This window comes from Rana temporaria, chromosome 3 (assembly GCF_905171775.1).
Source record: "Rana temporaria chromosome 3, aRanTem1.1, whole genome shotgun sequence".
NCBI classification, from domain to species: domain Eukaryota; kingdom Metazoa; phylum Chordata; class Amphibia; order Anura; family Ranidae; genus Rana; species Rana temporaria.
In genome coordinates, this window is record NC_053491.1 from 171,741,160 (window position 1) to 171,757,515 (window position 16,356).

Here is a 16,356-nt window from a genome sequence, read left to right on the forward strand (position 1 = left end):
GACATACCTGAGCTGACGGAGGAGATTTGGGGTGAAATTTTACTGCTCCAGGTGCCCTCCGTCATCTCCTTAAGGGATAAGGTGATCCAGACCAAACTGCTGTATAGATCATATTTTACACCATATTTGTTATATAGACTAAAGAGATTATCCACTCCTGTGTGCACTCGATGTGGAATGGCTGATGGCACGTTCTTCCATCTGATGTGGGAATGTGCTCCGATCAGGAGGTTTTGGTCAGATGTTACAGCCTTCATCAGCTCTGTAGCCGAGATACCAAACATTTGTAATCCTCTTAGATGTCTGCTGGGATATGTTGACGATTAAGAATTGTCCAAAAATGTGCAATCCTTTATATGCATAGTGATGTTTTACGCAAAAAAACGATAGCCATGCACTGTAAATCTCAATTCGCACCGACTATAAAGTTCTGGCTTACCATTACTAACCAAGCAATACCACTATATAAGTTAACATACAAAACTAGAGGATGTCCAAAGAAGTTCTCCAAAATATGGAACTCCTGGGTTACCTCAGATAGTACCATACCACCTGCCTCCTAGGGTACAACTCGTAATAAGGATATTATGGTCGGATTACTGACAGTGCTTATGCCCTGACTAGAGTAAACTATGCTGTGCGCTGATGTTTTCTGTGTACTGTTTCACACTATTAACCTGTATAGCTGATTAACGTATTGCACTATGTTTGCAGCGATGTTCGCTATGATTATACGCCTGTGTAACTATTACGTGTTATGTTTTAAAAAAAAAAAAACAATAAAAAAGTTAACCTTTAAAAAAAAAGAAATATTGTTCTGGTAAAACCCAACGTATAGTAGACCTGCATGCAGCTTCTACAGTACAGTAGGGCAGAATAACAAATATGGTTTAATAAAAAGGTCAGTGGGACTGGTTTATAAAAAATAACTGGAGCAAAATATGCAACTGTTGCTCACAGCAACCTGATTCTTCAATTCATCAGGAAGGGAACACCCGGCTAGTGGCTACAGTACTTTTGAGTAATAGGGCAAAACACAGAAATTAACGTTTGGAGGTAGAGCTGCACGATTCTGGCCAAAATGAGAATCACGATTTTTTTGCTCACGATTCTCACGACGTAAAATCTTTTACATTTATACAAAAAAAATGGGCTAACTTTACTGGCTATTTTTTTTTTAATTCGTTAAAGTAATTAAAAAAAAAAAAATTGCATTTAAAAAGACTGCTGCGCAAATACAGTGCAACATAAAATATTGCAACAACCGCCATTTAATTCTCTAGAGTCCCTACTAAAAAAATATATAATGTTTGGGGGTTTCTAAGTAATTTTCTAGCAAAAAAAAATAATGATTTTAACTTGAAAAGAGCTGTCAGAAAAAGGTTTGGTGTTTAAGTGGTTAAACGTTCCCTAATTTACATACAGAAGTGTATTCCTTTGATGTGATACAATGTTTAAATGTGTAGACTTAACTTTTCACTGATAAAGAATGTTTTCAAAACTTGGCAGGCTGCCCAGACTTGGCAGATTGCCCAGACTTTGACTTTTGGCTGAGAGCAGACAGGAAATTCTTTGCATACCAAAGTGCAGAGAGAAAATTCTTTTAATGTCAAAGATCGTAAAAGAATTGCAACGGAAAAAGATCGCGATAGCGATTCTTGACGTGCAGCTCTATTTGGAGGTATTTAAGTAAACACATTTTACAATTATAAATGTTATTAATGAGACACACACACTCACACACTACTGTGAAACATATTTAAATCATTTTTATCAATTTACAAAATGCAAAGTAAGCAAACTGAAGAAAAATCTAAATCAATATTTGGTGTGTCTACCCCTTGGCTTCAAACCAGCATCAATTATTACACTTGCACAAAGTCAGGGATTTTGTAGAATTAGAGTCAGGTGTACAATTGCCGTACATATTCTGTACAATATGTGGGCTGAAACACAGTCATTAACTAAAAAAAGCTATGCAAGAGGCCTAAAACTGGGTGAGGAACAGCCAAACTCTGCAACTAAGGCAAGGCTGTGGAGACAGATCACAAATCCTACACCATGGCATAACTGAGCACTGCAACAAGACACAAGGTAGGTAATACCACATCAGTAAGGTCTCTCCCAGACAAAGATTTCAAAGCAGGCTGAGGTTTCAAGATGTGCTGTTCAAGCTCTTTTGAAGCAGCACAAAAAACGGTTCTCGTTAAGGACTGTAAACTCATTGGTCGGCCAAGAAAACCTAATGCAGCAGATGAAAGACACTTCATGCTTACCTTCCTTTGACATCAGATGATGTCCAGCAGTGCCATCAGCATAGAACTGGTGGAAACCCATGGGACCCAGGTACATCCATTTACTGGCCAGAAAAGTCTGACAAATGGTCTTCATGGAAAAACTGTGGCCAAAAAGCCATGGAAACAAAGCTAAAACCACTTAATTTACTTTTGTACAATACTGTATAAAGTATATACACACACTGTAATGTTAAACTCATTTTCTCTTGGGTGCAAGCATATTGCATGTGGCAGTTTCACCACATCTGCTTAACATCTGTTGCATTTTGCTAACACATGGCTCAGGGATTTTAGGCATTAACATTCACTTCAAAGCCGCAGATGAAATATAAAAGAAAAGAATAGTACTAAATATTATGTTTTCAAAGCAACTATGTGGCAATCAATTAAAATGAATCTATTTAAATGATCACTTATTTCAGAAATACAGGTAGACAGTAGATGGCGTTGTCTCAACTCCTGCTGTATAACCCTTGGTTAAGACATGCCTTTATAGAGTTGTAATGCATAATGCTTTGCACGGACAAAATGCATATGCTTGAGAAAATTTACATTTTTCTAAGCAAATTGTTAGCCAGACAATCAGAAGGCATACAGACAGTTGCTTGTACAAACCAAGGCCTTCTTCACATGGGGCGTCTCCATGTGTGCCCCGTGCAGGGCCATGTTTTGCCAGCACGGGGATGCACAGGTGTTGTTTGCAGGTAACACTCACCATCTTCAGGCCCTCTCACGGCACTGCACTAAAAATAAGTAGGATTCTGTGATGTTAAGTTTGACAAATTATGAGAACCCTGGTTACAGGCTCCAGGCCTGGCCCCAATGGCCTTAGTATCACTAAGGCTCCTATAATGTTAAAACACAGGAGGGGCGTTTTGGTGGATTGTTGGTTCAAGGAAATATGCGATAGGTGGCGAGGCATACTGGAAGAAATATGAAGTAGGTCGGCAACTGGGTTATGTTTTGTTCTTCCCCTTACCCCCTTTGTTGTGTTTTTTTTCCCCCCAGAGGTAAACAGTGTACTTCTTACAGTATTATAGTTTAGTATAGTATATATGCTACTTATATCTATGTGGCTGCTTTAAGATTTATTTATACCAATAGATTTTGCTCTGTATAATAATAGGCAAATGACAGTAACAGGAAACTGTGCGTGTAAATGTACTGCTTATGATATATTTTTAAGTTGGTGGTACTTATTTTCTTTTCATTTTTTTGGTTGGTAAAATGTTTTTGAGTTTTAGGGTGCATTCACACCTGAGCGTTTTGTAGCCTGAAGCATGAAGCTCCAAAACGCTAGAGGGGAAAAAATCCATTATTCTCAATGGAGATGATCTCCACTCCAAAACGTCTGAAGCCGAACGCCTAAAGCTCAAACAAGTTCTGGACCCTTTTTTTTCGCTCGAATTGGGCTGATTTGGGTGTTTTTGAACGTTTGTATTCCCAGAAACGAATGGAAACGCTTGATTCAAGCATCTAGCGTGACAACGAGCGTTTCTACGGGCGTTTTGACGCTTTAATCTGTTCTGTGAAATAGAATATTCACCCAGGAAGATAAAAAAAATCTAAAAACATAGCAACAAATGATGAGAGATGATAATTTTTCCTATTGGCTAAAATAAAAAACGATGAAGTTCAAAAACGTCGGACAACGCTGTATGCAAACGCGCGAATACATGTGAATACGTGTGAATATGTGTGACAAAACGCCGGAAAAGCCACTCAAAAATGCTACGCTCAGGTGTATATGGGGCCTTAGGAGAGCAGTTTCTGTGGAGTGTTTAGGGCGAAATCCAGACTGGTCACACAGTAGGTTGTAGTCCAGGCGTTCAAGGAGTTTGGAGGAAAAGGGAGCAAGGAGAAGGGCTGTAGGTTAAGACTGGTGGGGTCCAAGGAAGGCTTTTTAAGTATGGGGGTGACTAGTGCAAGGTTAAGAGAGTTGGGGAAGATGCCATAAGAGAGGGAGAGATAAAAAATGTGGGTTAGAAGTAGGATAGAGTCAGAGCTTGAATGCAGTATTTGAGAGGGACCAGGGTCCAGGGGACAGGTGGGTGTTAGAAAGAAGTTTAGCAACCTTGTCTATAGTAGCGGGGTTGATGAAGGGAAGCGTTGATTGTACCTGTGGACATGGGGTGTTAAAGTGGGGGATATCTGCAGCATAGAGATTTCATCACAAATAGTTTCAATCTTATTTTTTAAGTGATTGGCGATCTCTTGGGCAGTGAGTTAGTGGGTGGAGGCAATGGAGGACGAAGTAGAGTTAAAAAATAAAGAAGAGTTGATGGGGACTGGATGGGAAGGTGTTAATGAGAGTGATAAAATAGGTCTGCTTGGCAGTGTGGAGACGAGAATTTTATTTTTGGGGGGCATATTTATATTTGAGTAAAACAAAAAAATAGTGCGCTACCACATAAATGAGGTGAAAATGTGTTAATGATCGAAAAACCTTAAATGAGAGAATATCTAGAAAAATAGATACAATGTCCTAAACAAGCAATTAGGAATCCAAAAAATTAATCGCAGTAGCTTCACAATTCCCGGAATCCACAATTACAACAGAATGACAACTTGTCTGCAGGTAAGATTTTCTGTTCATCAAAGAAAAAAGGCAATCACTGCCGCTTACCAAATCCGTTGGATCTCAGGTAATAGAGATCAAATAGGCATGTTAGAACACCATCAGCCAGATAGGGATCAGCATCTGAAAGTGGAGGCTCACCCTAAAAACAAGTATATACCATTCAATTCAATCGGCATTTTTCGGAAACTGGTGACACGCCTTTTGCGCCGGGGGTGAAGCTTTTGTCATACGTCAATCACTTAGTCTCTGAATAGGAACGCCCACTCCCGCGGGATTCACTACCCCGGAAGCCGGAGGGGAAAACACCTATACTACGGTATGTAAACCAAAAAACAAACAAAAAAACAGCATATCCCGTCCGAGCTATGCAAAACTCCTTTTTCAATGGATTTTATACATCAAATGGATATCCAAGCTTGCTCACCATACCGGTATTGTTAATAGGGGCAGAAAGAGAAAGGCTTCATGGTGCAGTTCGTTTTAAAGATGTATTACTCCAAATCAGAACATAACATCAAGCTAAAAACAAAGTTCCATACAAAAAATCAAAAAAGCACAACCACAGCACATAGCCCGACTAGCTCAAGTATGATATTGTCTAGGATAGTGACTCCACCCAATGCATTTCCCCACATAAGGATTCTTCAGGGAAAGGAGATCATATCCAGACACCAAGCACCACACCATTTAAATACCAAAAGAGGGTGTGGACCACAAGAGAGACACAAGAAACAACAAAAGGAGTAAATGCAATTGTGTCACCGGTGTGCCCCATAGACAAATGCGAGCAGTCGGATCCTAATAAGCAAATAATTAGAGCTCACCACATAAGGATCCAAGCTGCACATCACAAAGTTAGAAATCGGCAAATATCAATATAAAAAGGTATAAAAGTTCAATGTTAAAGCGGGAGTTCACCCTAAAAAAAAAAAATTTAACCTTAGATTGATGCTCATTTTGTCTAGGGAAATCGGCTATTTTTTTTTAAAATCGAAGCTGTACTAACCGTTTTACAGAGCGATCTTCTCCGCCGCTTCCGGGTATGGTCTTCGGGACTGGGCTTTCCTATTTTGATTGACAGTCTTCCGACAGGCTTCTGACGGTCGCATCCATCGCGTCACGAGTAGCCGAAAAAGAAGCCGAACGTCGGTGCGGCTCTATACGACGCCTGCGCACTGACGTTCGGCTACTTTCGGAAAATCGTGACGCGATGGATGCGACCGTCGGAAGCCTTTTGGAAGACTGTCAATCAAAATAGGAACGCCCAGTCCCGCAGCCCATACCCGGAAGCGGCGGAGAAGATCGCTCTCTAAAACGGTAAGTACAGCTTTGATTTTAAAAAAACTCCCCTAGACAAAATGAGCATGAATCTAAGGTTAAAAATTAACATTTCCGGGTGAACCTCCACTTTAATATCCTGACTTTGAAAATTCAAAAAGGCTCTATCAAAATGAGCACAATTCTTTGTGAGACTTAGCCTTACGCCACAGACGCTTAAGAGCGCGGTTACGTGTTTTGAGAATTCTGGCGTCATCTGTTTGCCAGGGTTGTAGTATGGGGGGGGGGCGAGCTTGTCCAGGGCAGAAGACAGGGATCTATTGGAGACATACATTCAATATAAGTAATATGCCTGGTGCCGAGTAAAAAAAAAAAAAAAAAAAAAAAAAAAATAGGAAGAAGTCCACTGCGAGTCAAATGCGCCCATCAATGCATTTTGAATGATCTCAGAAGCACCCTATCAAACTAATGCCACAGACACAAGTCCAAAGCCTGTTCACTCAGGCCTTTTAGCAGGTGGTCACATGTAAAAGTATCAGGTCTTCAGGCTACAGGCAGGACAAAGTGTGTCTCAAAAGTGTAAATTCAGATGGAGTAGGAACCGAAACTGGACTATAAGCTTTGGAACAAAGCATCAGACACTATTTCTTACCCACGCCATGCCCCTGACACCAGCTGGCTCAAAGGCCATCAGTGAAAAAAACGTCAGAACTATGGATTATCTCAGAGCTATGGATTATCATGTCACAAACCATAATTACATAACATATGAGATACAAACAATTGCAAAAGATACATTACTAGATGAAAATAATTCTTAAACAGTTTACTTTAATTATCAGCAAAGAAATAAACCACTACACTGTGATTGTAGAGTGTATGCTTACACTGTATTTAATAAAAAATATTCAGAGAAGAAAAAAATGTATTACATTACAAGCATTGACAGTTTAATAGCCAAGCTAGTATTGGGAGATGGTAAATAGCAATGCTTTGCTGTATAAAGTTTGTTTCTTGTCTGGGAAGTCAAAAAACTACCCCGACTCATTTTGCTGCCCACCTTTTCCTGGATGGGCCACTATCACGGGAAGGTAATAAATATTTGGTCCCTGAAAGCCTTAGCAAAAAATCAAAAAGGAACAGACATCTCAGATTCACCACTATTCACAAGTGTCCACATTCTTCCCACTGCCACCAATACCCCAATAAAACACAGAAGCTTTTCAGGATTTATGAACAGACTCTGCCTCCTTATAGACATTGAAAGGCCTAAGACATCAAATATCTAACATTTCTGTCAACTGGTTAAACATCTGCATAAACTAGCCTACGGTAACGTGAAATACATTCATTTGTTGTATTTTTATGGTTTTGGAGTATACTGGTCTTTTAAGATATAAAATATACTGTTGAAGGGCACTGCAAACATACAATGAAATTTTTAACGTATTTGTTTTTTTCCTACAGATAGATGTTCCTGCTGACTGCTAAGAAAATATGAGCTGTCTGTCGCTACAGGCAACCAAACTTGTCTAGACAGATTCGGCTCGCCTGACATGGTAAGCAGCTGGCTGCAGTTTAATGAGGAACTTGAATATATTTGAGCAAAGGCTCTGTGGAAGAGGCCTGAAATGTAAATAAAATGTGTGCTTTCTAGCTGCTGACACTATATAGTCCTACGCACTGTTAGGTTTAGCAGCAGGAAATCTACTGAACAGTTTACTATGCACTTCTTTAAGCCATGAATAGGAAATCCTTGATCACTGCATTCAGAAAAATTCAGTTTTTCTTTGTAATTTTCAATCGATCACACCTCGATTTTCAGTCTGAGGCATGAGTTTAACTATACATATTCTAATCAGCTTAGGCTTCATGCACATGGCCATACAGTGTGCAGAGCTTGCATAATCACTCTCCTGGGACCTGCAACTGCTGTGTACAGACGCCCACTGAGATGAATTAGAATCTGAGGCTGGTTATGTACCAGGGATTGTGTAAAGCACCTGCACAAGCATGGATGTATGCTCAGAATGTACACTATCTGTGTCTGGAGTATAAGTCAGCCTGCATGCTTTACTCACCCCCCCCCCCCCCCCCAGTGCAAAAACACATACAGTAAAATGTACAATGCAAAAATTCATCTCAATTGCCATCTGTACACAGCAGCTGCAGGTCCCAGGAGAGTGATTATGCAGGCTCTGCACACGGTCTGTGTGCATGAAGCCTAAGGTTACATTCACACCGGTAATTAGGGCCGGTGCAAATAGTAGCTGCAGGAATCAGAGATCCCTGCTGCGGCTCCCAGTGGCTAGGTGGACGCTGGCCGTGCTCACTATAATGAAAAGTCGCCAGAGGCTACAACTATTCATGGCTATACAGAGAGCCACGAATAGGTGTGGCCACCAGCGACCTTCATTACAGTAAACAGGGCTGGAAAGCGCACCTAGCCTCTCCGATTCCTGCCACCACTGTTTGCACCAGTCCTTATCACCAGTGTGAATGTAGCCTTAGCTGTTTGGAAATTGTAAAGTAGAACTCAGATACAAAACCATTACAACACAGCTTGATGAGATGATCTTTATTTTATAGAAAATTCAAATAACTAAAAAAAATTACAAAGAAAGAAAAAAACGTAATCGCCATTATAGTGCATCTAAGATAGGAGCGCTCAACCCTTTGAAGAGTATGGGCCGCTTAAGTGATTTGGTAACCGGTCACAGGCCACAATGAACTATGGGGTTTTACGGCCCCCCAAACCGCATACAGTGCCTTGCGAAAGTATTCGGCCCCCTTGAACTTTTGCGACCTTTTGCCACATTTCAGGCTTCAAAACATAAAAATATAAAACTGTGGTACACATTAATGAAGTGGAACGAAATTTATTGGATATTTCAAACTTTTTTAACAAATAAAAAAACTGACAAATTGGGCGTGCAAAATTATTCAGCCCCTTCAGTGCAGCAAACTCTCTCCAGAAGTTCAGTGAGGATCTCTGAATGATCCAATGTTGACCTAAATGACTAATGATTATAAATAGAATCCACCTGTGTGTAATCAAGTCTCCGTATAAATGCACCTGCATTGTGATAGTCTCAGAGGTCCGTTTAAAGTGCAGAGAGCATCATGAAGAACAAGGAACACACCAGGCAGGTCCGAGATACTGTTGAAGTTTAAAGCCGGATTTGGATACACAAATATTTCCCAAGCTTTAAACATCCCAAGGAGCACTGTGCAAGCGATAATATTGAAATGGAAGGAGTATCAGACCACTGCAAATCTACGAAGACCTGGCCGTCCCTCTAAACTTTCAGCTCATACAAGGTGAAGACTGATCAGAGATGCAGCCAAGAGGCCCATGATCACTCTGGATGAACTGCAGAGATCTACAGCTGAGGTGGGAGACTCTGTCCATAGGACAACAATCAGTCATATACTGCACAAATCTGGCCTTTAAGGAAGAGTGGCAAGAAGAAAGCCATTTCTTAAAGATATCCATAAAAAGTGTCATTTAAAGTTTGCCACAAGCCACCTGGGAGACACACCAAACATGTGGAAGAAGGTGCTCTGGTCAGATGAAACCAAAATCCAACTTTTTGGCAACAATGCAAAACTTTATGTTTGGCGTAAAAGCAACACAGCTCATCACCCTGAACACACCATCCCCACTGTCAAACATGGTGGTGGCAGCATCATGGTTTGGGCCTGCTTTTCTTCAGCAGGGACAGGGAAGATGGTTAAAATTGATGGGAAGATGGATGGAGCCAAATACAGGACCATTCTGGAAGAAAACCTGATGGAGTCTGCAAAAGACCTAAGACTTTGACGGAGATTTGTCTTCCAACAAGACAATGATCCAAAACATAAAGCAAAATCTAGAATGGAATGGTTCACAAATAAACATATCCAGGTGTTAGAATGGCCAAGTCAAAGTCCAGACCTGAATCCAATCGAGAATCTGTGGAAAGAACTGAAAACTGCTGTTCACAAACGCTCTCCATCCAACCTCACTGAGCTCGAGCGGTTTTGCAAGGAGGAATGGGCAAAAATTTCAGTCTCTCGATGTGCAAAACTGATAGAGACATACCCCAAGCGACTCACAGCTGTAATCGCAGCAAAAGGTGGCGCTACAAAGTATTAACTTAAGGGGGCTGAGTAATTTTGCTCACCCAATTTATCAGCTTTTTATTTGTTAAAAAAGTTTGAAATATCCAATACATTTCGTTCTACTTCATGATTGTGTCCCACTTGTTGTTGATTCTTCAAAAAAAATTACAGTTTTATGTTTTATATCTTTATGTTTGAAGCCTGAAATGTGGCAAAAGGTTGCAAAGTTCAAGGGGGCCGAATACTTTCGCAATGCACTGTATTTAAAAACGAGCCCTTAGTGTTCTGAGCCCCCTATAAGGCTGCTTTAACACTGATGTGCAGCAGTTTACTTGCAATGCGGTGCATGGCAGTGCACCTGCAGCTTTTCTGCAGGTTAGCTGTACTTTTCCATGAACTTCTATAACATTTTGTGGGTGTGGTGCACATTATAAAAAGCACACCAAAACCCCTGCATTCAGGAGTTTTGTTGCGCTTTCAGGAAATTCACCAAACCTGCAGGATATAATAGAAGTCTAGCTAACTCGAAGGAAAGCCACAGCAGATCAGTGTTAAAGTGCAAATATTCCCATTGCAAAAGTGCAATGTATGTGATATTTAAAGAGGAAGTAAACTCCCCCTCCCCACCCCCGAAAATTGGGGGGAAAAAAACCTGAGAAAGGCATAATGATCTAGTATGCATACTAGCTCATTATGTGGCACTCACCTGATATCGAATCCCCTCGAAATTCCCCTCGCCATGTCCCCTCACAAATACTTCCTGTTTTCGCCGCTCCGGCGCTGTGATTGGCCGGAGCAGCGATGACGTCACTCCCGTGCATTCGTGCGGGACCGACAGGTCCCCGCGCATGCGCGGAAATACGGCATCAACCCTGGTTATGCCATTAAGAAAAACTGCACTTTCAGTGCACCTGCGCCGTTGTCTACGGCGCGCATGCGCCGTAGACATCGGCGCCTGTAATTAGTGTAAATATCTCCTAAACCGTGCAGGTATAGGAGATATTTCTTGCACCTACTGGTAAGCCTTAATCTAGGCTTACCTGTAGGTGCAAGATGTGTGGTTGAGTTTACAACCACTTTAATAGACTGGCTTTTTTGTCTCCTGGCTTCTGCTGGCATTGCTCTCCAGGCTGTTAAAAAGATCCCCGGAAAAGGGCACTTGGTACTCTGCCTGGGACAGGAGCCGGAGCTATAGAGGAAGCATCAGCTTATTCAGTTCCTGCTGTCCCTGCGACCGCTTGCTTGCTCCATTGCCCGTGCTGGCTCCCTGAACACTGATGCTCTGGGATAGTGGGTCAGCAACCCATTGACCTATATGGTTTAGGAGATATTTACAATGTCCTGGAACGCTGTCGTCGTCAGCGCATGCGCTGATGTATTCGGCGAATGCGCAGTTTAGAAAGGGCACGCTGTGCCGTTTCTAGAGGGGGTCATGCTGTGACTGGCGGCTCCCACGCACATTCGGTTTCAGGTATGTGACACATAATGGGCTACTATTTAAAGAGGAAGTAAAACCCATAACTGCACACTACGGTTGCTTTTTTTAATACTTTCCAGAACAGAAAATGCCAAAATGTGTGATAGCAATCCTCACAGTTCTAACAGCTGCTCACAAATTGGATACCAGCTAAATGGCATGGAAGACAAAATATCCAGTTGGCTACTACAACTTTTAAAAGCAAGAAACAGAAACCTAATATTTTGTATTTTTTTTTAGATGTAGCGACTAAATTAGTTTTCCTTTTTTCAGTTTAAGATTTTCAGCAAGTTGACAGTCTACTGACTGGAATGGTACCAGCTGATTGTATTTTCTCCAATGTAGCACCAATATTGAAAAAGGGGCCAAAATACATCCCTGGGAATTACACACTAGTTAGCCTAACATCAATAGTATGCAACTCTTGGAGGGAGATGGGACAATAAGGAACTACATACAAGATTTTAGTAATGAAAACAGCATCATTAGCAGTAATCGGCATGGATACATGAATAATCGTTCTTGCCAAACCAATCTATTAACCTTCTATGAGGAGGTGAGCTGCCATCTAGATAAAGGAAGGCCTGTAGATGTGGTGTATCTGGATTTTGCAAAAGCATTTGATACAGTTCCCCATAAACGTTTACTGTACAAATTAAAGTCTGTTGGCATGGACCATAGGGTGAGTACATGGATTGAAAACTGGCTACAAGGGCAAGTTCAGAGGGTGGTGATAAATGGGAAATACTCAGAATGGTCAGGGGTGGAAAGTGGGGTCCATCAGGGTTCTGTCCTGGGACCAATGCTATTTAAGTTATTCTTAAACGACCTGGAAGATGGGATAAACAGTTCAATCTCTGTATTTGCAGACAATACTAAGCTAAGCAGGACCATAACTTCTCTGCAGGATATGGAAACCTTGCAAAAATATCTGAACAAATTAATGGGGTGAGCAACTAAATGGCAAATTTGGTTTATTGTGGATTTTTTTTTTTTTTTAAATAATGCATTTGGGTGTCAAAAATTTGAATGCAATCTACTTACAATCTACTAGGGGGAGAACCTCTGGGGGAATCTAGGATGGAAAATTACTTGGGGGTCCTAGTAGATGACAGGCTCAGCAATGGCATGCAATGCCAAGCTGCTGCAAACAAAATATTGGCATACATTTAAAAAGGGGATGACCTTAAGAGATAAAGTGATAATTCTCCTGCCCTACAAGACTCTGGTCCGGCCGCACCTGGAGTATGCTGTCCAGTTCTGGGCACCAGTCCTCAGGAAGGATGTACTGGAAATGAAGCGAGTACAAAGAACGACAACAAAGCCAATAAACGGTCTGGAGGATATTAGTTATGAGGAAAGGTTGCGAGCACTGAATTTATTCTCTCTGGAGAAGAGACGCTTGAGAGGGGATATCATTTCAATTTATAAATACCATACTGGTGACTCCACAATAGGGATAAAACTTTTCTGCGAAAGGGAGTTTAATAAGACACGTGACCACTCATTAAAATTAGAAGAAAAGAGGTTTAACCTTAAACTGTGTAAAGGGATTTTCACTGTAAGAGCGGTAAGGATACCACAGGGGGTGGTATCAGTGGGGAGCATCAATAGTTTAAAAAAAACAATTAGATAAGCACCCGAAAGACCACAACATACAGGGATATACAAGGTAATACTGACCTATAATCACACACATAGGTTGGACTTGATGGACTTGTGTTTTCAACCTCACCTACTATGTAACAGAAAATACTTGTTGAGAATTGCATTTTCCTTGTCTCTTCCTGTGCTCTTAAAAGAAAAGGAATTTTATTCTTATTATATAAACTACTAGTCCCATCAATCCACAACGTAATAGAGATGAACAAAAGCAGACACGTTTGAAGTCCAACCTGTGTGACAACCATGGCTCCCTTTATAAATAAAATGAAGGGGAAATAAAAGCATTGATAAAATAAGAGCATGAATGATTTTTTGTTGGATCACCAAGTGAAAATAGGGAAAACAAGTATGAAAACAAAAAACTAATGAGGCCACTACAGCGGTAAATTGGAAATATATGACATTCATTTTTTTGGTTTAGATACATTTTAAATTATTTTCAATAAATTTTAAAGTTAAGAGGTTCTGCTATTTATAGCTTACCAATCTCTCCTGCTGGAGCTCTTCCCGTAGGACACGGTCTTCAGGTAAAACATCACAAAGGAGAAAAAAATGTTCTTGTTGTTCTATGGATTGATGGAAAAATGCAATAACTGTAAAGCCCAGTGAAAGCTTTATATCATACATAAGCAAGAAAAATGGCAGATTTTTATTAAGAAAACCAATGCTTAAGAAAAGCATCTTTACTGGTTCTCCTTAAAACAGTGCAGATTCCAATTTATGTTAACTAGTCTGGAAAATGGCATGCAAGACCCCTTTCACACCGAGCCGCAGGCAGCATTAGCGGTAAAGCACTACTGTTCTACTATTGTAAACATAATTCTTCACGTAGTTTTATGTCTAACAATGCCTGGAATATAAAAATTATAATATAATAAAATATAAAAAATAAAAAAAATGGGTATCAAATTATTCCAAGGCTATGTATTGAAAATCTAAGCCTGAAGAAGGAACACGCATGCTCCGAACGTGAGCACAGCCCACTGACCCTACACCGATCCTCGCTCCAGCTACCCGGAAGCACTGTGAATCAACAGTACGGCCAGAACACGGACCACCATCACAACAAGGCATCACCCCGAGACAGTGCAGATGAACACACTATATATGTATTGAAAATAACATACGATAAATGTTGACCTTGTTTATGGACAGTGCCATAGCTACTTGGATGAAAGGAGTATCAATGTATGCATTCATTTTTACCAGATTCTTCACTTACCCTCTGGAGCTTCTGAGTTGGTCTTGATTACTGAGCAGAAGTCGGTTATCGGCTGCTCTGAAAATCTTTTCTTCCAGTACAAAACATAGCTAGAGTAAAAAATAAAAAGACGATCAAGCATAAAAATCAAGAAGACATTCTTGAAATATACTGTGTATGTTGAATAAAAAATAGTGCTGCGCTGTAGGGATAGGAAATAATAGTATAAATCTCATAAATACAGTGCTAAATCCAAAAATAAAATAAGTGCATCTAAACAGTGTAATAGTACACGACTTCGGTGATGCATAGTAACAAATCCAAGGTGAACACAATAGTGCTAGGTGAATAAGACAGCAGGCGCTGCTAAAGCCAGAAGGCTACAAAACTATACACATAGGTGATAGCAAACATATAAACAGTGAAAACAGCATAAGTGTTCATGCAGGAGCAGCAGGCTGAACGCTACTGGAACGCATGTAATAAAGTGCTGGTGCCGGTGCCAAGTGTCCAAACATATAGTGCTTGCCGGGGAAGGGTTCCAATTTTCTTAAAAGTAGTGCAGATGTCCCCTTACTGTAAGGTAACAGCATAAAACAACTCTATATGGATAAGTGCAGCAACGAAATTTCAGGCCGTTGGAGGTGGCACTTTATTACATGCGTTCCAGTAGCGTTCAGCCTGCTGCTCCTGCATGAACACTTAGGTGATAGCAAACATATAAACAGTGAAAACAGCATAAGTGTTAATGCAGGAGCAGCAGGCTGAACGCTACTGGAACGCATGTAATAAAGTGCCACCTCCAACGGCCTGAAATTTCGTTGCTGCACTTATCCATATAGAGTTGTTTTATGCTGTTACCTTACAGTAAGGGGACATCTGCACTACTTTTAAGAAAATTGGAACCCTTCCCCGGCAAGCACTATATGTTTGGACACTTGGCACCGGCACCAGCACTTTATTACATGCGTTCCAGTAGCGTTCAGCCTGCTGCTCCTGCATGAACACTTATGCTGTTTTCACTGTTTATATGTTTGCTATCACCTATGTGTATAGTTTTGTAGCCTTCTGGCTTTAGCAGCGCCTGCTGTCTTATTCACCTAGCACTATTGAGTTCACCTTGGATTTGTTACTATGCATCACTGAAGTTGTGTACTATTACACTGTTTAGATGCACTTATTTCATTTTTGGATTTAGCACTGTATTTATGAGATTTATACTATTATTTCCTATCCCTACAGCGCAGCACTATTTTTTATTCATATATTTGGGGTTTTGATACACTTGCAGTGCCGCAGCAGTTTTACCTTTTCTCCCCTTGTTTGTTCACTGTCCTTCCCCACTCTCCCATCCCCCCCTCCCTTCCCTTTAGTTTCCCTTACAGAAGTCCTTTGATAGCGTGGTAATACCCCTTCCAACATATACTGTGTATGTTGGAAAGATTCTATGATGATGCATTTATTATCCAGCAATTATACTGTATGTCCAAAGTGAAAAGCATAGAAAAGGTACAAAATACATTAACGAATGTACTGGACAGTAGATCCTCTACTGTAGAATAGCTTAGAACAGGAATAGTAACAATATCTGCTAAACTCTTAGGAAGGGTTTCAACAAGCACACAAAGCTTTCTTCTGACCACTTAATATAATTGAAAATATCCTATTGTAGTATCCCTCTTAACGCTATAGTCCACCTGATTGTTTAGTACTGCTCTTGCATGTGATTGGCAATTCTACCACAAGGAATCCA

The 16,356-nt window shown here is 40.6% G+C and overlaps 1 protein-coding gene across 1 annotated transcript in view; it reads right to left on the reverse strand.

Moving 5' to 3' along the window:
* The window catches only part of ZNF277 (zinc finger protein 277), a 101,536-nt gene that overhangs the window by 55,371 nt on the left and 29,809 nt on the right, over positions 1–16,356 (reverse strand). The window contains exons 3-4 of the mRNA XM_040343813.1: positions 14,625–14,713; positions 13,886–13,968 (exon numbers count right to left, since the gene is read on the reverse strand). Coding sequence (XP_040199747.1) covers positions 13,886–13,968; positions 14,625–14,713 — 172 coding nt within the window. The remainder of the gene's footprint in view (positions 1–13,885; positions 13,969–14,624; positions 14,714–16,356) is intronic.